Here is a 27,747-nt window from a genome sequence, read left to right on the forward strand (position 1 = left end):
ATCCTGAAATTGTGGTTCCGTCCCTTTTTCCTAATACAGTCCTCTAAGGAGAGATTATTACAGAACCTGGATGTGGTTTAACTATTTTAGTTCTACCTTCAGGCTACTAAGGATTTTCGTGTCTCGTCATACCTGTTCGTGCTTTACTTTGGCAAGTGCAAGGGCCAAAAGTCTACTGCTAGTTCTTTATCCTTTTGGTTGATAAATATTATTCAAATGGCTTATTTAAAAGTAGGTCAACAGCCTCAGGCTCGTATTACTGCTAATTCCACCTGTTCTGTGTCAACGTCTTGGGCCTTCAAGAATAAGGCTTTGATGGAAGAGATCTCCAGGCTGCAACCTTGCAACCTGGTCTTCTCTACATACTTTCTTAAAATTTTACCAATTTGATGTTTTTGCCTCAGCTGAGGCATCTTTTGGGAGAAATGTTCATCAGGCGGTGGTGCCTAGTAATTAGGTGACTGCCTTATTTTTTCATCCAACCCTACATTCTTTGTAGACTCCACATCTTGGGTATAGATTCCCATATGTAAGAATTATAATTTGTGGACTCTCACTACTATTAGAAAGAAAAAAAAATATTCTTAACTGATAAATTCTTATCTTTCTTGGTAGTGAGAATTCACGAACCCGCCCTGATTTTTTACTGCAGTCCAGTCAGCACCTTTCTTTCCCTTTTATCTGTTTTGCTTTTTCTGTCCTCGGTCTTTACTACTGAGAGGGTAGACGAAGTGGGAGGAATAGTTGAATGCCCTCTTTGGGGTGTCTTTGCCTCCTCTTGGTGGCCAGGTGATGTATTTAGCATATGTAAGAATTGGGATTCGTGGACTCTCACTACCAAGAAAGAAAATAATTTTCAGGTAAGAATTAATTTTATTTTTTATCATTATCAGTTTTGTGGTTTGTGCTAAGGCTCATAAGTACAACTGTTTATTGGCTAAAACCTATAAATGGCCATTGTGTCGGTGAACATTAGTAGGAGGCATAGTACTGCATTAGTTTTTCATTTATAAGTAAAACTTTTACTTTACATTGTAGGCCCAGGATTCAGTATATTTAAAGGGACATTAAACTCTTGGTTACAACTTCAGTAACCTGCTTGTGGTTTTTCCTCCTGTACCTGCAGCTCTCTTTAAAGCCGTTCTAATATATAAATCCATTACAGAAGCTTTTTGACAGCAATACCTTGCACTTTGGGTTAGCTTACACAGCAGAAAACAGAAGCTTTACATATTTGTAGGTGTGTTTATTTTTTTGTTTTTTTACACAGTTTAACCCCTTTACGCCGAAAGGGCATTCCATGCTGTCCTAACAGCGCTGGGCTTTAATGTCATTAGGATGCCATGGAACGACCTACCTTATACGGCGTCCTGCAGCTTCCCCCTTTGACAAAGTCAAGAATTGGGCGTGCCTAGAAGTGTAAGCTATTCCCTATGATCCAGATGTGTGATTTCTTTTTTACTAATAGTGTTTACATCAGAACTTTGTTCTGATGTTAACACTGCTTTACCGACATGAAGGGGTTAAAAGTTGCATAACATATATTAAAAGGCTTCAGAAATATTAAAGAGCAACGTATCCACTGCAAAATTGTAGAACTCCCACTCTCTATTGTTCACTCTAAACTGAAGAGAACAGTAAGGTTTGTCAAGAAGACAGTATCACTGATCTGTGAATACCCACAACATCTGTCACAGTGTGCAAGTAGTAACTGTGCTACTGTAATTATACCTAGCAATTTAATGTCCCTTTTTAAATGCTGCTCACAGGGATTATAGAAAATGTGGGTGCACAATGAACCCTTCAAAGCTTTTTATATATATACTGTATATGTGTGTATGTGTATATATATATATATATATATATATATATACTGTATATGTGTGTATGTGTATATATATATATATATATATATATATATATATATACTGTATATGTGTGTATGTGTATATATATATATATATATATATATATATATATATATATATATATATATATATATATATATACTGTATATGTGTGTATGTGTATATATATATATATATATATATATATATATATATATACTGTATATGTGTGTATGTGTATATATATATATATATATATATATATATATATATATATATATATACTGTATATGTGTGTATGTGTATATATATATATATATATATATATATATATACTGTATATATGTGTATATATATATATATATATATATATATATATATATACATACACATACACACGCATACATTGGAATATATACATTAACCATATACATTATTTCTGTCCTAGGTGAAACTCACATCTTGAATTTCATTAGCAACACTACAATGAAAAACCGGATCAAGCTTAAATGGGAGCGATATCGGCCTCCAGATTACAGAGACCTCATAAGTTTCACTGTTTATTACAAAGAGGCGTAAGTCCTGTGTTTGTTTGGTTTGTTAGATGTAGTATGTTTCCAGATGCTCTAATAATTTTGTTTGGTTTGTTTTTTTAAAAAGAGCAGATTAATACTTTTTTATTATTATTATTATTTGCATAAAATCTTCATGTGCTATCTAGGAAACTAAATGACTGAGCAAATGCCTCTAAAAAATCTTATTTTTCATCTAAAAAAGATGCATCTGGAACAAATAGAGGGTAGTGTTGGAGTGAAAGCACTCTAAATTACAGTTTTAAGTAAGTTTGTCATATAAAGAATAGGTCCCTTGCAGCAGTTTTTAGCATTATGATTACCACTTTTTCATGCTCCTAGTTGGCGTCCTTCAAGCATTCTGGTGTTTGCTCAGCATATTAGTTATTACATTTGTTGCAGTACCAATTGTTGTATAGCAGTAAGTAAATTTTGTAGGGATACTGAAGGGCACAGAGTAAGAACCTGTAACATACTGTGTACATCTTTTTGAACACTCATGTCTGTGGAAGCAGGGTGATCCATGTTACTGTTAAGTGCATATATACCCCAAGGCAAAACATGTTGTGATCTAAGATGTCATCATAGAAAATGCAGCATGTCTTCAGAAAGAACTGAATGCCTGCTGGAAGTTAGTGCTTTCACTTTGCAGTGCTTCTCTCCACATGAGGCTGCTCTTTTCAAACAGTGCTGTGTTCTGGCTGCAGAGTGTAAATTTTTGTTAACACTGTACAGCCAGAGCAAAGCACTTTTTCAAACGAGAACGGTCAAATATGATTCAGCGGTGCAAAGCAGCAGAGCATTTATTCATGACTTTCTCTCAGGGTTTTTTTTTTAACCCCACCTCCTAGCCTTCCCCAGTTTGCAAAGCTGTGACTCCTAAATGTAAGTCCATTCTTGTGTGCAATGCACCTTTTTATTACTACATTTTTACCTTATAATTATGTGATGATAGACCAAGAAAACATTTTAAAACCTTAATAAAAAAAAAATTCTGCTGCTAAGTTGAAGAGCAATTGAGTTTTTAACTCAGATTTTCTCTCTTTTTAAAATAATTCATTAATGAAAAGTAATCCTTGTTTTTTAGTCCATTCAATAATGTAACAGAATACGATGGTCAGGATGCCTGCGGATCAAATAGCTGGAACATGGTTGATGTGGATCTCCCACCCAACAAGGATAAGAATCCGGGGATCCTCCTACAGGGACTGAAGCCCTGGACTCAGTATGCAATTTATGTGAAGGCTATCACCCTTAACATGATGGAAACCAATCACATACATGGAGCAAAGAGTAAGATTATCTACATACGAACAAACGCCGCAGGTATGGAACCTCTCTCTCAAGCATGTGCATTTTTTTGTTTCAGCCACAGTCTTTTAGACCCATTTAAAGGGGCATTGTAGTGGGAAAAATACATTATATTTTCTTATATTATTATATTGTTTACATTTTGAAATGTAAGTGTAAAATGTCTTTCCTTAAAGCAATCAGCATGACCATTTTCTAACATAGGTTTCCTTCCATGCTGAGGCCAGAGATGGTAGAACAAGTGTTTGGGACCCCCCCCCCCCAAAAAAAAACCAAAAAAAAACAAAAACAGTATGGTGTCTGTTTTTATCAATTAAGTTTTTCTGCTTCCAAGTGTATTTAATGTTTGGCTGCCAGATAGTCTCCTATCTTTATTGCTATAAAGCTTTAGGAACCATCCAGTTATATTTCTAAGCATTTGATGATTGATGTTACCTATAAGGGTAAAATCATTTTTAGACTATCTTAAAGGGACACTGAACCCAAAAAAAAATCTTCTGTGATTCAGACAGAGCATGCAATTTTAATCAACTTTCTAATTTACTACTATTATCAATTATTCTTCGTTCTATTGCTATCTTTATTTGAAAAATAAGGCATTTAAGCTTTTTTTTTTAGGTTTAGAACTATGGACAGCACTTTTTTTTTATTGGTGGATGAATTTATCCACCAATCGGCAAGAACAACCCAGGTTGTTCACCAAAAATGGGCCGGAATCTAAACTTATATTTCTTTCATGTAATTGGCAAGAGTCCATGAGCTAGTGACATATGGGATATACAATCCTACCAGGAGGGGCAAAGTTTCCCAAACCTCAAAATGCCTATAAATACACCCCTCACCACACCCACAATTCAGTCTTACAAACTTTGCCTCCTATAGAGGTGGTGAAGTAAGTTTGTGCTAAGATTTCTACGTTGAAATGCGCTTCTCAGCATTGTTGAAGCCCGATTCCTCTCAGAGTACAGCGAATGTCAGAGGGACGTGAAGGGAGTATCACTTATTTGAATACGATGATTTCCCTAACGGGGGTCTATTTCATAGGTTCTCTGTTATCGGTCATAGAGATTCATCTCCTGCCTCCCTTTTCAGATTGACGATATACTCTCAATTTACCATTACCTCTACTAATAACTGTTTTAGTACTGGTTTGGCTATCTGCTATGTGTGGATGGGTGTCTGGGTAAGTATGTTTTTATTACTTAAGACACTCTCAGCTATGGTTTCATATTTGGGAATTTAAACACTTTAAGAAATTTATTTCTTACCTGGGGTTTAGTCTTTTTTTCAATTTGACTACTTTTTGCAATTACGGGTGTTAGGCCCGCGGGTGCGTCAAATGCTAGACTTTATTGCGTCATTTTTGGTGCAAACTTTTTTGGCGCGAAAAGATACGTTTATGACGCAACTTCGTCATTTCCGGCGTCATACGTGACGCCGATACCTTTCACACGGCGGCGTCATTAGTGACACAAGTGTGTCATTTCCGGTCATTTTTGGCGCCAAAAAAGTTTACGTTACGTTGTGCGTCATACTTGGCGCCAAATTTTTTTCATTATTTCAATACCCCATTCATGTTTGCCTCCTGCTTCTTCTCTATCAAGAGGCCTATGCTTTTGCATTTTTTCCCATTCCTGAAACTGTCATTTAAGGAAATAGATAATTTTGCTTTATATGTTGTTTTTTCTTTTACATTGAGCAAGATGTCCCAATCCGATCCTGTCTCTGAAGTTTCTGCTGGAACATAGCTTTGGTAGAACCGATGTCAGGCAGCAAAGTGCATTTGTTGTAAAATTGTAGATATTATTCCACCGAATGTCATTTGTAATAGTTGTCATGATAAACTTTTACATGCAGATAGTGTTTCTATCAGTAATAGTACATTACCAGTTTCAGTTCCTTCAACTTCTAATGTGCATGATATACCTGTAAATTTTAAAGAATTTGTTTCTGAATCTATTATGAAGGCTTTGTCTGCATTTCCACCTTCTAATAAACGTAAAAGGTCTTTTAAAACTTCTCATTTAGCTGATGAAATTTCAAATGACCAACAACATAATAATTCATCCTCTTCTGCTGAGGATCTATCTGAAACAGAAGATCCTTCCTCAGATATTGACACTGACAAATCTACTTATTTATTTAAAATAGAGTATATGCGTTCTTTATTAAAAAAAGTGTGAATTACTTTGGATATTGAGGTAACCAGTCCTATTGACGTTCAGTCTAATAAACGTTTAAATGCTGTTTTTAAACCTCCTGTGGTTTCCCCAGGTGTTTTTCCCATTCCTGAGGCTATTTCTGATATGATTTCTAGGGAATGGAATAAGCCAGGTACTTTCTTTATTCCTTCTTCAAGGTTTAAGAGATTGTATCCTTTACCAACAAAATCTATAGAGTTTTGGGAAAAGATCCCCAAAGTTGATGGGGCTATTTCTACTCTTGCTATAAACGTACCACTATTCCTATGGAAGATAGCACTTCCTTTAAGGATCCTTTAGATAGGAAGCTTGAATCTTATCTAAGGAAGGCCTATTTATATTCAGGTCATCTTCTCAGACCTGCTATTTCTTTGGGTGATGTTGCGGCTGCATCAACTTTCTGGTTGGAAAATTTAGCGCAACATGAATTGGATTCTGACATATCTAGCATTGTTCGCTTACTGCAACATGCTAATCATTTTATTTGTGATGCCATTTTTGATATTATGAAAATTGGTGTTAGATCCATGTCTTTAGCTGCATTAGCTAGAAGAGCTTTGTGGCTTAAATCTTGGAATGCTGATATGACATCTAAATCTAGATTACTATCTCTTTCTTTCCAAGGTAATAATTTATTTGGCTCTCAGTTGGTTTCTATTATTTCAACTATCACTGGAGGAAAAAGAGTTTTTTTGCCTCAGGGTAAATCTAAGGCTTCTAACCGTTTTCGTTCCTTTCGTCAGAATAAGGAACAAAAACTCAATCCTCCTCCCAAGGAATCTGCTTCTAGTTGGAAGCCTTCCTCAAATTGGAATAAATCCAAGCCATTTAGGAAACCAAAGTCTGCCCCTAAGTCCGCATGAAGGTGTGGCCCTCATTCCAGCTCAGCTGTTAGGGGGCAGATTAAGGTTTTTCAAGGATTTTTGGATAAAATCTGTCCAAAATCATTGGATTCAGAGCATTGTCTCTCAAGGGTATCGAATAGGATTCAAAGTAAGACCTCCTGTGAGAAGATTTTTTCTCTCACACATTCCTGTAAATCCAGTAAAAGGTCAGGCTTTTCTGAAGTGTGTTTCAGACCTGGAGTCTTCAGGGGTAATCATGCCAGTTCCTCCTCAGGAACAAGGTTTGGGGTTTTATTCAAACCTATTCATTGTACCAAAGAAACAAAAATTTGTTCAGACCAGTTCTGGATCTGAAAATTTTGAATCGTTATGTAAGAGTAACAACTTTCAAGATGGTGACTATAAGGACTATTCTGCCTTTTGTTCAGCAAGGACATTATATGTCCACAATAGACTTGCAGGATGCATACCTTCATATTCCGATTCATCCAGAACACTATCAGTTTCTGAGATTCTCTTTTCTAGACAAGCATTACCAATTTGTTGCTCTTCCATTTGGCCTAGCAACAGCTTCAAGAATCTTTTCAAAGGTTCTGGGTGCCCTACTATCTGTAATCAGAGAACAGGGTATTGCGGTGTTTCCTTATTTGGACGATATCTTGGTACTAGCTCAGTCTTTACATACTGCAGAATCTCACACGAATCAACTAGTGTTGTTTCTTCGGAAACATGGTTGGAGGATCAATTTACCAAAAAGTTTCTTGATTCCTCAGACAAGGGTCACCTTTTTAGGCTTCCAGATAGATTCAGTGTCCATGACTCTGTCTCTAACAGACAAGAGACGTTTAAAATTGGTCGCAGCATGTCGGCTCCTTCAGTCTCAGTCATTCCCTTCAGTGGCTATGTGCATGGAAGTTTTAGGTCTCATGACTGCAGCATCGGACGCAATCCCCTTTGCTCGTTTTCATATGAGACCTCTACAGCTTTGTATGCTGAATCAATGGTGCAGGGATTATACAAAGATATCACAATTAATATCCTTGAATCCCAATGTACGACACTCTCTGACATGGTGGATAGATCACCATCGTTTGGTTCAAGGGGCTTCTTTTGTTCGCCCAACCTGGACTGTGATCACAACAGATGCGAGTCTTTCAGGTTGGGGAGCTGTTTGGGAGTCTCTGACAGCCCAAGGGGTTTGGAAATCTCAAGAGGCGAGATTACCAATAAATATTTTAGAACTTCGTGCAATTCTCAGGGCTCTTCAGTTCTGGCCTCTGCTAAAGAGAGAACCGTTAATTTGTTTTCAGACAGACAATTTCACAACTGTGGCTTATGTCAATCATCAGGGTGGGACTCTCAGTCCCCAAGCTATGAAAGAAGTATCTCGGATACTTGCTTGGGCGGAATCCAGCTCCTGTCTAATCTCTGTGGTATATATCCCAGGTGTAGACAATTGGGAGGCGGATTATCTCAGCCGCCAGACTTTACATCCAGGGGAGTGGTCTCTCCATCCAGATGTATTTTCTCAGATTGTTCAGATGTGGGGGCTTCCAGAGATAGATCTCATGGCCTCTCATCTAAACAAGAAACTTCCCAGATACCTGTCCAGGTCCAGGGATGTTCAGGCGGAAGCAGTGGATGCGCTGCCACTTCCTTGGTATTATCAACCTGCTTACATCTTTCCGCCTCTAGTTCTCCTTCCAAGAGTGATTTCCAAAATCATCATGGAACAGTCTTTTGTGTTGCTGGTGGCTCCAGCATGGCCACACAGGTTTTGGTATGTGGATCTGGTTCAGATGTCCAGTTGCCCGCCTTGGCCACTTCCGTTACGGCCGGACCTACTATCTCAAGGTCCGTTTTTCCATCAGGATCTCAAATCATTAAATTTTAAGGTATGGAAATTGAACGCTTAGTTCTAAGTCATAGAGGTTTCTCTGATTCAGTAATTAATACTATGTTACAAGCTCGTAAATCTGTCTCTGGAAAGATTTATTATAGAGTTTGGAAGACTTACATTTCATGGTGTTCTTCTCATAAATTCTCCTGGCATTCTTTTAGAATTCCTAGAATTTTGCAGTTTCTTCAGGATGGTTTGGATAAGGGTTTGTCTGCAAGTTCCTTGAAAGGACAAATCCCCGCTCTTTCTGTTTTATTTCACAGAAAGATTGCTTCACTTCCTGATATACACTGTTTTGTACAGGCTTTAGTTCGTATTAAGCCTGTCATTAAGTCAATTTCTCCTCCTTGGAGTCTTAATTTGGTTCTGAGGGCTTTACAGGCTCCTCTATTTGAACCTATGCATTCTTTGGACATTAAACTACTTTCTTGGAAAGTGTTGTTCCTTTTGGCTATCTCTTCTGCTAGAAGAGTTTCTGAGCTATCTGCTCTTTCTTGTGAGTCTCCTTTTCTGATTTTTCATCAGGATAAGGCAGTTTTGCAGACTTCTTTTCAATTTTTACCTAAGGTTTTGAATTCTAACAACATTAGTAGAGAAATTGTTGTCCCTTCTTTATGTCCTAATCCTAAGAATTCTCTGGAGAGATCCTTACATTCTTTGGATGTGGTAAGAGCTTTGAAATATTATGTGGAAGCTACTAAAAATTTCAGGAAGACTTCTAGTCTATTTGTTTTATTTTCTGGTCCTAGGAAAGGTCAGAAAGCTTCTGCTATTTCCTTGGCTTCTTAGTTGAAACTTTTGATTCATCAAGCTTATTTGGAGTCGGGTCAAACCCCGCCTCAGAGAATTACAGCTCATTCTACTAGATCAGTCTCCACTTCATGGGCTTTTAAGAATGAAGAGTCAGTCGATCAGATTTGCAAAGCAGCCACTTGGTCCTCTTTGCATACATTTACTAAATTCTACCATTTTGATGTATTTGCTTCTTCAGAAGCAGTTTTTGGTAGAAAAGTTCTTCAGGCAGCTGTTTCAGTTTGATTCTTCTGCTTTTTGATTAAAGTTTTTTTCTTTCAAAAGTGAAAATAAACTTATTTTTGGGTTGTGGATTATTTTCTCAGCGGAATATGGCTGTTTTTGTTTTAGTCCCTCCCTCTCTAGTGACTCTTGAGTGGAAGACTCCACATCTTGGGTATTGATATCCCATATGTCACTAGCTCATGGACTCTTGCCAATTACATGAAAGAAAACATAATTTATGTAAGAACTTACCTGATAAATTCATTTCTTTCATATTGGCAAGAGTCCATGAGGCCCACCCTTTTTATGGTGGTTATGATTTTTTGTATAAAGCACAATTATTTCCAAATTTCCTTTGTTGATGCTTTCTACTCCTTTCTTTATCACCCCACTGCTTGGCTATTCGTAAAACTGAATTGTGGGTGTGGTGAGGGGGTGTATTTATAGGCATTTTGAGGTTTGGGAAACTTTGCCCCTCCTGGTAGGATTGTTTATCCCATATGTCACTAGCTCATGGACTCTTGCCAATATGAAAGAAATGAATTTATCAGGTAAGTTCTTACATAAATTATGTTTCTTGCATTTCAAAAAAAGATAGCAAGAGAATGAAGAAAATTTGATAATAGGAAGTTGCTTAGAATGTCATGCTCTATCTGAATCACAAAAGAAAAAATGTGGGTTCAGTGTCCCTTTCAGTATTTTACTTTAGATTACAAGTGGTAAGATAACTTTACTATATAAGAACAAAAGGAACAAGCCTCTCATAGTAAGCGTACTTCCATTCTTAGTGCTTGCAACTTTCCTTGGAAGTCTAAGCCCAAATTTTCCAAAAAGGTGTTACAACTAATTTCCTGATGCTCAAGCTTTTCTCATGTCATGTTCCCCTTTGGGCAGTAGGCATGGATGTCTGGTAGTGGAGGCAAGAGGGTGTGAATTTAATTTCCTCTTCCTTGATATTTTGCTCTTCATATTAAACATAAGTACCCACTTGATATTTGTGATGCCAATGAGCCACTGTTTTTAACAGCCAACTCTTTCCTGCTGCCCACTCCTGAATATCACTTTAATTATGAAATTTGCACTCAAATTAAACGTTCATGAGACTTTTTATTTGTGATTCCAATCAAGTCGTTGAACATTAGAACTATGTAAGTGGTAAAATGAACCAGGATTATGTGATGATGATTATTTCACAGCATTATATGAGAATTGTTTATTTCTCACATGAATTGATATTGATCCATTCATGATAGGATCAGTTTGTCTACATCGGAACAAGGTTCCGATGAAGACAAATTGAAATCCCGTGATTGTGCACACGATCGTGAGATTTCATTTATGGGATTTGGTCAGGGGGAGTCCATATGACGCTAGGCACGCCCTCCAGTCCGCGATCGCATCTAGGAAGCACTGTTGGCTTCAAGACAGCCAAACGGTTAGGACGTTCTATTCCGTCCTAACGGCGCTATAGCCCAGTGCCATTAGGACGGAATAGACTGCCATAACGGCATTAAAAGGTTAATGATTGAGTGGAAAAAAATGCATTCAAATGCACAATACCCAATCACCAATGCTTAATTAGCTGTCATGTGTTAGTTCTGCTTTGGTCACATAAATTTGTGTAGTGAAGGTCTGAAAATCCCTGCAAAACTCCCTTGAAAACCCCTATGATAATGTATATTTCTTAGAATAAAAAGGCCCTAGCTTGTCTGCACAATAGCTGAATCCAGCAAGTTAAGGGAATGTGATACTCTGAGTGTGACGCAAGAGATTTGCCATAACTATTAATACTTGTATTGTTTTCATATCTCAGCTGTTGATTTAGTGATGCGTTTGCCAGGACAAATGAATGGAACAGATATTGTTTTCAGTATGATTTTCATATGTATATATATATATTTTTTATTTTTTTATTTAGTTCCTTCAATCCCTCTTGATGTAGTCTCTGCATCCAACGCCTCATACCAACTGATTGTGAAGTGGAAACCTCCTTCCCTTCCAAATGGAAACCTTTCATACTACATAGTGCGATGGCAACAGCAAAAACAGGATAGCTACCTGTATCAACACAATTATTGCTCCAAAGGTGTGAACTTGCATCAATCTCTGTCATTACCTGTTCACATAATCAGCTGAAGATAGATTTAAACGCTAACACACACCTCACTATAAAAAGGTTACCAGTTTAAATACATGATTGAACCAAATCATTCTGCCCTTTTTGTAATTGTTATGTATCAAATTCAGCTATTTTCTAAAGGAACATGGAAGTTAAAATTAAGCTTTCGTTATTCTGACACAACATACACTTAAAAAAAAAAAAAATATTAAAAACAAATTAAGCAGTATTTTCCAATTTGCTTCTGTTACACAATGTAAGGTACCATGTCGAATGAATATGACCTTTCTGTGAGAGCATACTGAGAGGTTCAGGAGAGTGCTTATATGCATGTCGCTTCAAACACTGCTGTAGTGTAGTGCTCATGACACATGAACTCTCCTGAGCCTACTTCGGTATGCTCTCATAGAAGGGAGCTACGTTTTTAAAGGATACTAAAGGAACAAGGCCAATTTGATAACAGAAGTTAATTAAAATATTATTTTTATATTGCATGATCTATTTGAATCATGAAAGTTCACGTTTGAGTGACTTTCATATCTAATTAAATATTCCATTATTAGATGTTTTGCCTCTTCTGAACATGACACCTTTCCATGAATGCACTGACTGTCTTTCAAATATACATATAACAAATCATTTTTGTGTGCCAGGTAAATAGTATCACCCTTTTTTATTCATACAAGATTGTATAAATGCAGAATTTGATATATATATATATATATATATATATAAAATATATTCTAAGCTATCTGTGTCACCCTTTTAGATAAAGTCCCCATTCGTAGATACGCCAATGGTACTATTGATGCAGAGAGTACAGCTGAGCCCACAAAGCCCGAGGCTGGAAGTGGAGAAAAAGGCCTGTGCTGCACTTGCCCCAAAACTGAGGCAGAGAAAAAAGCAGAGAAAGATGAGGCAGAGTACAGAAAAGTTTTTGAAAACTTCCTGCATAACTCTATTTTTGTGCCAAGGTAATAAGAGGGTTTTGGAAACATTCAAGTTGACTGTTCATTGTAGAGCAGTATCCAGTATCCTTAATTTTAATTAATTGCATTGTACTTTTATTTTTCACTGTTTTCCTGTAGCCTCATTGATCTAGGTTTGATACCCAAATGTGGAAGCACTTGAAAGTGATGCAGCATAACTGTAAAACGCTGACTAGAAAATATCACCTGAACATCTCTATGTGAAAAAGTAAATATTTTACCTCAAAATTTCTTCAGTAGCAACATTCCATTGTAAAGGGACTTAACAGCCATTCGGGATGCTAGTCCCAAGACTTGTAAGGGAGTTTGCATCTGACATGTGCAGGCACAATCATGTTATTTCCCTACTCCGTTTCATGGAAGCTTACTATAAAATCTCATGAGATCAGAGTAAAGCAAATCATGACATCAGCACTGCTACTGATTGGCTATAGCCCCCCTCCCTCCCATCCTGAAGCTGGACAGTAGCTGAAGGTTAACTGTTCACAGAGCGCTTACTTTTGTGAGCTGAAGAAATTTTGAGTTAAAATATTTTCCTTTTTTACATAGAGATGTTCATGTGAATTTCTTCACAGCTTTTTACAGTTATGCTGCATCACTTTTGCGTGATTTAGCATATAAGTATTATGTCCCTTTAAAAGAACACAAAAATAAACTGCAGTGTGTATTAGACAATGATATTGTATTAGACAATGAAAATAAAATGCATGCAGTATGTATTGGACATAGCAGTGCATACATTATTTTGTTCATTTGGGAAATGCTTGTTTACATGCATGCACTCCTCATCTTCTCAAGCCCATATAAATTAATCTTTCATTGCTTTGCATTTTGCCTTTGATTGGTTGCGCATGCACTGAAACATCATATAGAAGGCAAAGAAGCAGAAACAGAGATGCAAGTCTTTGTTCTGCTTAATTTTATGTTTGGGGTCTTATTGCCTGTACCAAATGCACACACATTGCAGAAATGCTCCTAACTAAATTTTCAGTACATTTGTGTGATTATTCACGGTAATTAATCAGGTGCTTTGCATTGAAAAAAGTAGAAAAGTTACTATTTGCAAAAAAATGCTTTCATCTCCTTCCATATTTATGAAAAAAACATGATCTTTGTCATAACAATCATAACATAATCATGTAGTGATCAAAAAAATTGAACTGTTCTTTGAGACACATGGTCTTGCTATAGTGCTATATTATCACACAACCTCATGGTTTTATTTCTTAGACTAAATAAGGGTTACATGAGTAGCTTAAATTATATCACATCTTAAAATAGTGTTTAGAACTTAACACTTTAAATAGTATACCCATATTCCATCTAAAGGGGAGGAGAGTCCACGGCTTCATTCATTACTGTTGGGTATTAAGAACCTGGCCACCAGGAGAAGGCAAAGACACCCCAGAAAAAGGCTTAAATACCTCCCCTACTTCCCTCATCCCCCAGTCATTCTTTGCCTTTAGCCACAGGAGGATGGCAGAGGAGTGCCGGATTTTTGGAGTAGTCTCTTATGGAGGGTAGTAATCTTCGCATTGGGACTGGACTTTTAAGTAGTCCTGTCAGCCTTTCAGTGAGAGCCTGGGCGAAAATTAGAGTCCGGAGATGCAGGGAGAGTCTTTCTGCGAAACCATCCCGACTCGTATTAACAGCTCCACAAGCAATCGGCGTTGACGAGTTTCGCTGCCTGCTTTTTACACTCAAGTCCATGTCAGGAGCGAGGCTACTAACCTGTCACACTTGAAGGGCCGTGTTCTTGCTCCACGGCGTAGATTCTGGTAAGATTGTTTCATTTTTTATTACATAATGATAACACGGAAGACAGGGTCACAGTGTGACTCCTTTTATCTTTACAGAATCAGGGGTTAATATTCCTAGAAAGGGGATTATTGAACAGGGAGGGTTTATACATAATATTGTTTATTGTGTCATTGCTGCGTTATGTGAAAGATGAGGCTCTGGCAATGTGTGGAACTTTCAGGTGACTCACGGGAGAATGGCGCAGCCTTTTTTTGGTGCGTTTTCTCCTTTGGCAGGGGCGGTCCTGCTAGGCATTCTATGTGACCGGGCATCGCTATCTATCTTCCTCTGTTGATCAGTGGTGCAGGAGACGAAACGGTTTCTGTAGTTCGGGTCATAGGAGGTGGTGAGTGCCCCTGCCATTGGAGGTTATAAAGGTTCCTATTTCTTAAGTTAATCTAGTCCTTAATAACTGCGCAAGCTATGGAGGACTCCGACACTCATTCCTGTGTTTATTGTGAGGAGGTTCTGGTAGATCAGCCTGCTCAACTATGTTCCACATGCCTTAATAAAATTACGACATCTTTGAGCAAACGGATGTCTAGTACTACTGAGCCGTCCACCTCTGAGGGGTCTCTGTCCCGTGAGGTGAATTCCCTGCATCCATCTCCTATTGCACATGCAGCACCTCAAGGTCCAACCATTACTCCTGCGGGAGAGATTTGTTGGCCGTCAGATGCGGATCAACTGCAAACGGCGGTATTGAAAGTGATCCATGCCTTACCACATTCTGCTAAGTGCAAGCGTAGGGCGTATCATGGCGGCCTGGCTAAGGGGTTGTCTACGCCTGTGGAGATATCTGAGGCGTTATACGATGACAAGGACCAGAAGAATAGAAAGAGGGCGCCACAATAGCGTGATATCGTCTGGAATGCAGGTACAGATAAAAGTAGGTATTATGCTTACCAGATGGTGTGGCACTGTACTGTGACCAGTGCAAGAGAGCAGGCTAGCACTTAAAAGTGGCTAGTACACTGTAGGAGCCAGGCTCCAAAAGCACTTGTTCTAGTTGCAACTTGGTATTTATCTCCTGTTGTCTGGACTTCAGGTGCTGCAAAGGAGTAATCTTATGTGTGTTGTTCAGTAGGTATATATGAACCACAACACAGACAACTTCAAATAAAAATGACTTTTAATATTTTATGACGCGTTTCTCAACCTACAAGGGTTGTTTCATCAGATAAAAAAGTGAATGTCATCATTAACAATTGTTGGCAATTTATACACATTTGTGTAAAAAGAGGAAGTTGTCATCAGATATGTAATCCAATAGAAAAACATTTGTGTGCATTCAGCTGTGGAACCAACACAGGATCCCAGCTGTTACAATTTAAAAATTTGGACTAATTTGCAAGGTTGTATATATGTGAGAATCTAAACTTTAACCTGTTAATTGCAAAATGAAAATGAGTGAAATAAAACAATCTTGTCACTTTGTATTTACTGCCATTTGTTACATATATAACCTCACTAAATTGTTTGTTATAACAGATGCTATTCTTTTGCATTTAAAAGATAATATATTTGGTTAAAAATGTTGGCAGATAAAAAATGTGTGCGTTGGAATTAAAGTAATTCATAATACAATTCTGAATGGAAGACAGAGTTTTAAACCTGTTGTTTATATTTAAGCATATGAAAAATGTTAAATCCTTGTAGAAGATAGAAAGTGTGTATGTGAGAGGTATAGTAATTTATGATCAAAGTCTGAATGGGAAGCTGAGTTTTGAACCTGTTGTTTGTATTTGAACATAGGAAAAATGTTAAATTCTTGTAGAAGATGGATACTTGTATGGATTGTCACTTTGTTTACTTTAATAGTTATTATATAAACACATGTTGATTTGTGTGGTGAACCCTATTCTTTATACATTTAACAAGGAAGAAGAAAAATGTGTGTATGTCAAAAATAAAAAAATAATAAAAAAAAATGTAAAAAATGATAGGTTGAATAATCAGAATCCAGATAGGAATCTGATCATCCAACCTGTTGTGAATATAAGAATTAAAGATTTTATATTAGAAATAGCTATTTGCATAGCCCCAAAGTGATTAGTTATAGTGGATTGATGCATGTTTGAACTCTATGAAATATTTTAGTATAATAAATATTCTAAATCTAAAAAATAAATATATTTGTACATTAGGGTGCCTATACACAAAATAAATTGTTCAAATGAACAGAAAAATTGGAGTGTATGTATATCCATGCACACATAATTATAAGAAAAAAAAACCCTTCTCCTTGTAAAATAACTGTGTGTGTGTGCTTGTATATATACACATATTGTACGTGTGTGTGTGTGTGTACAAAATGTGTGTGTGTATATGTGCTGTATATATATATGTATATGTGTGTAAGTATGTATGTATACATATATGAATGTATATGCATGTGTGCGTGTACACACACACACACACACACAAAAACACGTGTGTGCGTGTGTGTGTGTACACTTATATGTAATGAAATGTGAAATATTGAAAATAAGTACTTGGTCTCACTTCCTTCACATCAAATAAGAACAATGGTAATTCCATTTGGGAGTGTAGTTTTAACCCATTTGCCAATAGTGCCTCTGACTAGTGGATATTGTAGAATGTAATGAAAGGACCATAGTAATGCCATTTGGGAGTGTTGTTTTAACCTATTTGCCAATAGTGTGTCTGACTTGTGGATGTTGTAGAGTATATTTGTATTTTGTATCAGACAAAATAGCGACTGTGAATGTCTATCAATTGAAGGCTTCTAGATCCAGGTTGGCATTCAACCCTTGGGGGTGAAGGGTCTTCAGTCGATAGATCCAGTATGTTTCACGCTGTCTGAGTCTAGTAAGTCTATTATAGTCAGGACTCTTTGGAATAAAATCAATGGGAATGTATGTAAAAATGTATGGATTTCTATTGTGTTTTATTAGACAGTGATTCGGTATGCTATGTTTAATTTTTTTTTTTCTACAGTTCTTACAGTTGCGGTGATGTTCACCCCATCTGTTTCTCAGTTTTCTGGAGGTGCGGCCTACATATTGGAGGCCGCATATACACTCCATAAGATAAACAATGAAAGATGAGTTACAATTGAAAAAAATAGGAATTTGGAAGCACTCGCCAGTGGTGGTAGATTTGAAATTTTTAATTCCCGATTTTATAATTTTACAAGAGCCACATCCTGTTTTGCCGCATTTGTAAATATCCCGGAGGCCAAACAATCCCTTGTTTTGTTTAGGGTCATGTGGTGTTCTGTTGGAAGATTTGTGTTTCACTTTTTTGCTGGGAGCTAGCTGGTTTCTGAGTGTCGGCGCTCTTCTGTATATGATTTTTGGTGTTTCTTTTACTAAGTTTTTGAGAATGGGGTCCCTTTGTATTATATACCAATGTTTATTAATTATGTGTTGTATTTTGTGAAAATCAGAGTTAAATTGTGTTATAAAAAAGGTTTCTTTCTCACCAAAAAGTTTATCTGTTTTGTTGATTTTTCTATCTGCTAGGATATCCTCCCTGTTAAGATTTTTCGCTCTTTCTAGGGCCCTATCTAATAAAATGGGGGGGTATTCTTTTTCAATGAACCTATTGTATAATACTTGACTTTGTTGTAAGAACGTGTTGTAATCGCTGCAATTACGTCTCATCCTACGAAATTGACTATAGGGTACATTATGTATCCAATTCCTGTGATGGTTGCTGTGATAATTTAAGAAACTATTACTGTCGACATCTTTGAAATATGTCTTAGATGTAATATTATTTTCTTCTAGACTGAGGATGAGATCTAAATATTCAATATTTTGTGTCTGAATGTTGGCCGTGAATTTGAGGCCCATGTTGTTACAATTAAGATGTTCTATGAAGTTTTTGGCTAATGATAGATCTCCTTCCCATAAGAAAATCAGATCATCTATATAACGGCCATAGAAGACCAGGTTTGCCCCAAAGTCCGCCGAGTAGATGTATTTTTCTTAAAAAAAAAACATAAAAAGGTTCGCAAAACTGGGGGCGAACCTGGTCCACCTCTGAGGGGTCTCTGTCCCGTGAGGTGCATTCCCTGCATCCATCTCCTATTGCACATGCAGCACCTCAGGGTCCAACCATTACTCCTGCGGGAGAGATTTGTTGGCCGTCAGATGCGGATCAACTGCAAACGGCGGTATTGAAAGTGATCCATGCCTTACCACATTCTGCTAAGTGCAAGCGTAGGGCGTATCATGGCGGCCTGGCTAAGGGGTTGTCTACGCCTGTGGAGATATCTGAGGCGTTATACGATGACAAGGACCACTCCGACTCTTTGGAGGAGGCCCCTTCTGGGTCGGAATCTGTGTCATCTAAACCTCCAGCTGCGGAGGTGCCTGACTTTAGGTTTAGGATGGAAAATTTGCGCTTTTTTCTGAAACAAGTGCTTGCTACTCTGGAAGTTCTGGAACCCGAAACTTCCAGAAGAACCTGTGATTCCTAAGCTTGATAAGGTATATGAGGACAGGGTGGTGCTTCAGGCCTTACCAGTTCCTGTTAAGATGGCAAATATTATTGAGAATAAATGGGAGTGATTAGGTTCTTCTTTTTCCCCTTCTTCTACCTTTAAGAAACTGTTCCCCATCCCGGACTCTCAGCTGCAGCTGTGGGGTACTGTCCCTAAGGTGTATGGTGCTATCTCCACGCTCGCATAGCAGACAACTATTCCCCTCGAGGATAGTTCGTCGTTTAAAGAGCCCATGGATAAAAAGTTGGAAAACATGTTAGGGAAAATGTTTCAACACACAGGGTTTGTTTTTCAGTTGGCAGTGGCTGTGGCCGCAGTCGCCGGAGCTGCGACATATTGGTGTGAATCCCTGTGTGAAATGGTCGAGGGGGAGACTTCCATCGACGAGATACAAGCCTAAAGGATCTACTTTTCAGCCCTTTCATGCAGACAAGGCCCAGCGCCAGCAGCCCGCCGTGAAAGCGGACAAGTCCAAGGGAACTTGGAAACTGTCTCATTCTTGGAGCAAGTCTAAGCAGAGCAAGAAGCCCGCCAAGACAAAATCGGCATAAGGGGCAGCCCCCGACCGGTCTCCGGACCAAGTAGAGGGCAGATTATCTCTCTTCTCCGAAGCCTGGTTGCAGGACGTTCAGGAACCTTGGGTTTTGGACGTTGTCGCCTAGGGTTACAGGATAGAGTTCAGATCCTATCTGCCCAGGGGCAGATTCCTCCTATTAACCCTGTCTTCACGACCGGAAAGAAGAGAAGCCTTTCTACAATATGTGAGAGATCTCTCCTCTCTAGGTGTTATCGTACCATTACCCCAAGCAGAAAGGGGTCTAGGGTATTATTTAAATCTTTTTGTGGTTCCAAAGGAAGAGGGCACATTCCGCCCGATTCTGGACCTAAAGTGTTTAAACAAGTTTCTGAGTGTTCCATCGTTTAAAATGGAAACAATCAGATCTATTCTTCCTCTAGTTCAAAAACAAAATTTATGCTTACCTGATAAATTTATTTCTCTTGTGGTGTATCCAGTCCACGGATTCATCCATTACTTGTGGGATATTCTCCTTCCCAACAGGAATCTGCAAGAGGATCACCCACAGCAGAGCTGTCTATATAGCTCCTCCTCTAACTGCCACCCCCAGTCATTCGACCGAAGACAAGCAAGAAAAAGGAGAAACTATAGGGTGCAGTGGTGACTGTAGTTTAAAAAATAAATAACACCTGCCTTAAAATGACAGGGCGGGCCGTGGACTGGATACACCACAAGAGAAATAAATTTATCAGGTAAGCATAAATTTTGTTTTCTCTTGTAAGGTGTATCCAGTCCACGGATTCATCCATTACTTGTGGGATACCAATACCAAAGCTATAGGACACGGATGAAGGGAGGGACAAGGCAGGCGCTTAAACGGAGGGCACCACTGCCTGTAAGACCTTTCTCCCAAAAACAGCCTCCGAAGAAGCAAAAGTATCAAATTTGTAGAATTTAGAAAAGGTATGAAGCGAAGACCAAGTCGCCACCTTACAAATCTGTTCAACAGAAGCCTCATTTTTAAAAGCCCATGTGGAAGCTACTGCTCTAGTAGAATGAGCTGTAATTCTCTCAGGAGGCTGCTGGCCAGCAGTCTCGTAAGCAAAGCGGATTAAAGGGACATTATACACTCATTTTTTCTTTGCATAAATGTTTTGTAGATGATCTATTTATATAGCCCATAAAGTTTTTTTTTAAAAAATAAATGTATAGTTTTGCTTATTTTTAAGTAACATTGCTCTGATTTTCAGACTCCTAACCAAGCCCCAAAGTTTTATGTGAATACGGTCAGCTACCTTCTCCAGCTTGCTGCTGTTCGTATAAAGGGTCTTTTCATATACAAAAGAAGGGGGAGGGGGGAAGTGTCTTATTTGCCACTTGCAGTGGGCTTTCCAGCTACCTTTTCAACAGAGCCAAACTGACAGCTTCTAAGTAAGTTTTTAAATAGTTTTATACTGGATTTTTATATCAGTATCTGTGCATCTTATTCTTTATAGTAGTGTCTATTACATGCAGTTATATGAAAATGAGTGTATACTGTCCCTTTAAGCTTCTTAACCAAAAAGAAAGAGAAGTTGCCAAAGCCTTTTGGCCTCTCCTCTGCCCAGAGTAAACCACAAACAAATCAGATGTTTGACGAAAATCTTTAGTGGCTTGTAAATAGAATTTTAAAGCACGGACCACATCAAGATTGTGTAATAGACTTTCCTTCTTTGAAGAAGGATTAGGACATAGTGAAGGAACAACAATCTCCTGATTGATATTCTTATTAGATACCACCTTAGAAAGAAATCCAGGTTTGGTACGCAACACTACCTTATCAGCATGGAAAATGAGATAAGGAGAATCACATTGTAAAGCCGATAACTCCGAAACTCGTCGAGCTGAGGAGATAGCTACCAAAAACAGAACTTTCCAAGACAACAGCTTGATATCTATGGAATGCAAAGGTTCAAACGGAACCCCTTGAAGAACTTTAAGAACTAAATTTAGACTCCATGGTGGAGCAACAGGTTTAAACACAGGCTTGATTCGAACTAAAGCCTGACAAAACGCCTGAACGTCTGGAGTATTAGCCAGACGCTTGTGCAAAAGAATAGACAGAGCAGAAATCTGTCCCTTTAAGGAACTAGCCGACAATCCCTTCTCCAATCCTTCTTGGAGAAAAGATAATATTCTAGGAATCCTGACCTTACTCCATGAGTAACCCTTGGATTCACACCAATGAAGATATTTACACCATATCTTATGATAGATTTTCCTGGTAACCGGCTTTCGAGCCTGAATTAAGGTATCAATGACCGATTCAGAGAAACCACGCTTTGATAAAATCAAGCGTTCAATCTCCAAGCAGTCAGACGCAGAGAAATTAGGTTTGGATGGTTGAAAGGACCCTGAAGTAGAAGGTCCTGCCTCAGCGGCAGGGTCCATGGTGGACAGGATGACATGTCCGCCAGGTCTGCATACCAAGTCCTGCGTGGCCACGCAGGTGCTATTAAAATCACCGAAGCTCTCTCCTGCCTGATCTTGGCAATCAGACGAGGGAGCAGAGGAAACGGTAGAAACACATAAGCCAGGTTGAAGGACCAAGGCGCTGCTAGAGCATCTATCAGCATTGCCTTGGGGTCCCTGAACCTGGTCCCGTAACAAGGAAGCTTGGCGTTCTGGCGAGACGCCATGAGATCCAGTTCTGGTTTGCCCCAAAGTTGAATCAACTGAGCAAATACCTCCGGATGGAGTTCCCATTCTCCCGGATGAAAAGTCTGCCGACTTAGAAAATCCACCTCCCAGTTCTCGACACCTGGGATATGGATAGCTGATAGATGGCAGGAGTGAACCTCTTTAGCTTCCTTTTAGCGCACTTACTACCCCCTCCTAACTTCAGGAGTGAACCTCTGCCCATAGAATTATCTTTGAAACCTCCAACATTGCCAGTGAACTCCTTGTTCCCCCCTGATGGTTGATGTAGGCTACAGTCGTGATATTGTCCGACTGAAATCTGATGAACCTGACCCCAGCTAGCTGAGGCCACGCCTGAAGAGCATTGAAAATCGCTCTTAGTTCCAGAATGTTTATTGGAAGGAGTGCCTCCTCCTATGTCCACGAGCCCTGAGCCTTCAGGGAGTTCCAGACTGCACCCCAGCCCAGAAGGCTGGCATCTGTTGTTACTATAGTCCAATCTGGCCTGCGGAAGCTCATCCCCTTGGACAGATGGACCTGACATAGCCACCAGAGAAGAGAATCCCTGGTTTCTTGATCCAGATTTAGTAGAGGGGACAAATCTGTGTAATCCCCATTCCACTGACTGAGCATGCAAAGTTGCAGCGGCCTGAGATGTAGGCGGGCAAACGGTACTATGTCCATTGCCGCTACCATTAAACTGATTACTTCCATACACTGAAGGACAAGAAGTGGAATAAAGAACACGGCAAGAGTCTAGAAGTTTTGACAATCTGGCCTTCGTTAGGTAAATCTTCATTTCTACCGAATCTATCAGAGTCCCTAGGAATGAAACTCTTGTTAGAGGTGATAGAGAACTCTTTTCTTCGTTCACCTTCCACCCATGGGACCTCAGAAATGCCAGAACAATGTCCGTATGGGACCTTGCGATTTGAAAAGTCGCCGCCTGTATTAGAATGTCGTCTAAGTAAGGGGCTACTGCTATACCCCGCGGCCTTAGGACCGCTAGGAGGGACCCTAGAACCTTCGTAAAGATTCTTGGTGCCGTGGCCAACCCGAAGGGAAGAGCCACAAACTGGTAGTGCCTGTCTAGAAAGGGAAACCTGAGAAAACAATGATGATCTTTATGAATCGGGATGTGAAGATAAGCATCCTTTAAGTCTACGGTAGTCATATATTGACCCTCCTGGATCATAGGAAGGATGGTTCGAATAGTCTCCATCTTGAAGGATGGGACTCTAAGAAATTTGTTTAAGATCTTGAAATCTAAGATTGGTCTGAATATTCCCTCTTTCTTGGGAACCACAAACAGATTTGAATAAAAGCCCTGCCCCTGTTCCTTCTTTGGAACTGGGTGGATCACTCCCATAACTAGGAGGTCTCGAACACAAGATGAAATCTCCCTTTTAGGGGAGAGGTTTTGAATTCCAGAAGATAACCCTTGGACACAATTTCCAATGCCCAGGGATCCTGGACATCTCTTGCCCAAGCCTGGGCGAAGAGAGAGATTCTGCCCCTTACTAGATCCGTTTCCGGATCAGGGGCTGCTCCTTCATGCTGTCTTAGAGGCAGTAGCAGGCTTTTTGGCCTGTTTCCCCTTGTTCCAAGCCTGGTTAGGTCTCCAGACCGGCTTAGACTGGGCAAAAGTTCCCTCTTGCTTTGTGTTAGAGGAAGTTGAAGCTGCGCCACTGTTGAAGTTTCAAAAGGGCCGAAAACTAGACTGTTTGGTCCTTAATTAGTTGGACCTGTCTTGAGGAAGGGCGTGACCTTTTCCTCCAGTGATGTCAGAAATGATCTCCTTCAGTCCAGGCCCGAATAGGGTCTGTCCTTTGAAGGGAATGTTGAGAAGTTTAGACTTTGAAGTCACGTCAGCTGACCAGGATTTAAGCCATAGCGCCCTACGCGCCTGAATAGCAAAACCTGAATTTTTAGCCGTTAGTTTGGTTAAATGAACAACGGCGTCAGAAACAAATGAATTGGCTAGCTTAAGGGCCCTAAGCTTGTCAATAATATCTTCCAACGGGGTTTCAACCTGTAGAGCCTCCTCTAGAGACTCAAACCAGAAAGCCGCAGCAGCAGTGACTGGGGCAATGCATGCAAGAGGCTGGAGAATAAAACCTTGTTGAATAAAAATTTTCTTAAGGTAACCCTCTAATTTTTTATCCATTGGATCTAGAAAAGCACAACTGCCCTCGACAGGGATAGTGGTACGCTTAGCTAGAGTAGAAACTGCTCCCTCCACCTTAGGGACCGTCTGCCACAAGTCCCGTGTAGCGGCGTCTATAGGAAACATCTTTTTAAAAACAGGAGGGGGAGAGAACGGTACACCTGGTCTATCCCATTCCTTAGTAATAATTTCAGAAAACCTCTTAGGGATTGGAAAAACATCAGTGTAAGTAGGTACTGCATAGTATTTATCCAATCTACATAATTTCTCTGGGACTACAATAGCGTCACAGTCGTCCAGAGTTGCTAAGACCTCCCTGAGCAATATGCGGAGGTGCTCAAGCTTAAATTTAAATGTAGACATATCAGAATCAGGTTGAAGTATCTTCCCTGAATCAGAAAAATCACCCACAGATTGAAGCTCCCCTGCTTCAGTACATTGTGAGGGTGTATCAGACATAGCCACTAAAGCGTCAGAGAGCTCTGTATTTATTCTAGTCCCAGAGCTGTCTCGCTTTCCTTGCAATCCTGGCAGTTTAGATAATACCTCTGTAAGGGTATGATTCATAACTGCCGCCATGTCTTGCAAGGTATACGCAATGTTAGACGGCATAACTTCCTCCTTGTCAATTTCTTCTGGTGATAAATTTTTTTAAAGCCAGAATATGGTCTTTGTAATCTATAGTAAAATCAGTGCATTTGGTACACATTCTAAGAGGGGGTTCCACAATGGCTTCTAAACATAATGAACAATGAGTTTCCTCTATGTCAGACATGTTTAAACAGACTAGTAATGAGACCAGCAAGCTTGGAAAACACTTTAACTACTCTGAACAAGCAAAAAATAAAAACGGTACTGTGCCTTTAAGAGAAAAAAACAATTACAGAAACTGCAAAACAGTGAAAAAAGCAGTAAATTTTACGAAAATTTTTACAGTGTGTATAATAGACTGAAATAGCATTGCACCCACTTGCAAATGGATGATTAACCCCTTAGTTTCAAAACCGCATCAAAAAAACGATATAAACATTTTTAAACAGTCACAACCAACTGCCACAGCTCTACTGTGGCTCCTATCTGCCCATACAACGACTTTCGAAGGCACAAAAACCCTTTAGAGAGGTCCTATATGTTCAGGGGACTCCTTCAGGGAAGCTGGATGTCTCAAGCTGCAAAAACTACTGCGCAATTTAGGCGCGAAAATAGGCCCCTCTCAACCTGTACTCACAGTGAGAGGGCCTTAAAAAACTATCCCTAGGCAAAATCTAGTCAGCCATGTGGAAAAACTGGGCCCCAGAATAAAGTTTTATCACCATTTGTAATAAACGTTTATATACATCAAGCAAACGTTATATCTATTCAGTAATGAAACTAAATAACAAAAATTATTAAATCACTGTAATCAGGCTTACCTTAAATAAATCAGGCACTGTCAGCATTTTCTAGCTTATCATCTCTCTAGAGAAATTTAAAACTGCACATACCTCAGAGGAGGTAACCCTGCACGCTATTCCCCCAGCTGAAGTTACCCATCTCTTCAGTTATGTGTGAGAACAGCAGTGGATCTTAGTTACAAACCGTTAAGATCATCAAAAACCTCAGGCAGACTCTTCTTCAACTTTCTGCCTGAGCAGTGGATCATTCGAGGGCTTTTCTTCTTTTGCTCCAATCTCACAGTTGGAAGATCAACTCAGGAAAGATTTCCCTGATTCCCAGCAACAGGGTGGAGTTCCTGGGCACGATAATAGACTCTATATCCATGAAAATATTTCTCACAGACCATCGACATAGGAAGATTGCGTCCTCTTGTCTTGTCTTTCAGTCCTCCTCAAGCCCCTCGGTTGCTCCGTGTATGGAGGTGATCGGACTCATGGTTTCCAGCATCAACGTCATTCCATTCGCCAGGTTCCATCTCAGACCTCTTCAATTGTGCATGTTCAGATAGTGGAACAGCAATCATTCAGATCTATCACAGCAGATATCCATGGATGCTCGGACTCGGATCTCCCTCTCTTGGCGGATCCGTCCGGAGCAACTGTCCAGCGGGACATCCTTCTTGAGACCGTCCTGGGAGATTGTGACCACAGACGCGAGTCTGGCAGGATGGGGAGCTGTTTGGGGTGCCAAGATGGCACAAGGAAAATGGTCCTGGGAGGGAGGAGTCTCTCCTTCCAATAAATATTCTGGAATTCCGAGCAATCTACAATGCTCTGAAGGCATGGCCTCTTCTGGGGTCGTTCAGCTTCATCAGATTCCAGACCGACAACATTACCTTGGTGGCTTACATCAACCATCAGGGGGGTACGAGGAGCTCCCTAGCTATGATGGAGGTGTCTCGGATCTTGGAGTGGGCAGAGTCCCACTGCTGCTCGCTCTCAGCAATTCACATTCCAGGTGTGGACAACTGGGAAGCAGACTTTCTCAGCAGGCATTCCTTCGATCCAGGGAAATGGTCTCTTCACCCCGAAGTGTTTGCGGAGATTTATCTCTCGTGGGGAACGCCGGAGATCGATTTCATGGCGTCCAGACTCAATTTGCAAGCTACCCCGATGCTGGTCGAGGTCCAGGGATCCCCAGGCAGAGCTAATAGATGCCTTAGCGGTGCCTTGGGGGAGGAACCTTCGGCCATTCTGATTGCTCCATCGTGGTCGCGGAGGACGTGGTTTGCGGATCTGGTGGGGATGTCATCCTCTCCGCCGTGGAGGTTACCCTGTTGCAGGGATCTTCTGGAACAGGGCCCCTTTCAACATCAAAATCTTGATTCTCTGAGCCTGACTGCATGGAGATTGAACGCCTAGTCTTGGCTAAGAGAGACTTTTCAGAAAGTAGATTGATACTCTAATTCAGGCAAGGAAGCCAGTCACTCGTCAAATCTACTATAATGTGTGGAGGACTTACTTGTCCTGGTGTGAGAAGCATGGATAAGATGAAGGTATCCAGGATTCTGTCCTTTCTCCAAGACGGTTTGGAGAAGAGTCTTGCCGCTAGTTCTTTAAAGGGACAGATTTCGTCATTGTCAGTCTTGTTGCATAGGAGACTCGCTGAGCTCCCTGCCATCCAATCTTTTGTTCAGGTTCTGTCTAGACTCAGGCCTGTCTTTAGCCAGTCTGCTCCCCCTGGAGATTAAACTTGGTTCTTAAGGTTTTGCAGAGGGTTCCGTTTGAGCCTATGCATTCAATTGACATTAAGATTCTGTCCTGGAAGGTTCTCTTCCTGTTGACCATTGCATCGGCATGCAGAGTATCTGAACTGGCTGCCTTGCAATGTGAGCCGCCTTATCTGGTTTTCTTTTTTAAGACACGATGAGTA

General features: G+C 39.8%; 1 protein-coding gene across 1 annotated transcript in view; it reads left to right on the forward strand.

The window, feature by feature from the left end:
* IGF1R (insulin like growth factor 1 receptor) overlaps positions 1–27,747 on the forward strand; it is an 857,678-nt gene that overhangs the window by 588,548 nt on the left and 241,383 nt on the right. Inside the window, exons 6-9 of the mRNA XM_053717616.1 lie at positions 2,296–2,422; positions 3,507–3,745; positions 11,612–11,779; positions 12,582–12,786. Coding sequence (XP_053573591.1) covers positions 2,296–2,422; positions 3,507–3,745; positions 11,612–11,779; positions 12,582–12,786 — 739 coding nt within the window. The remainder of the gene's footprint in view (positions 1–2,295; positions 2,423–3,506; positions 3,746–11,611; positions 11,780–12,581; positions 12,787–27,747) is intronic.

The sequence above is a fragment of the Bombina bombina genome, chromosome 6, assembly GCF_027579735.1.
Source record: "Bombina bombina isolate aBomBom1 chromosome 6, aBomBom1.pri, whole genome shotgun sequence".
In the NCBI taxonomy this organism is placed as follows: domain Eukaryota; kingdom Metazoa; phylum Chordata; class Amphibia; order Anura; family Bombinatoridae; genus Bombina; species Bombina bombina.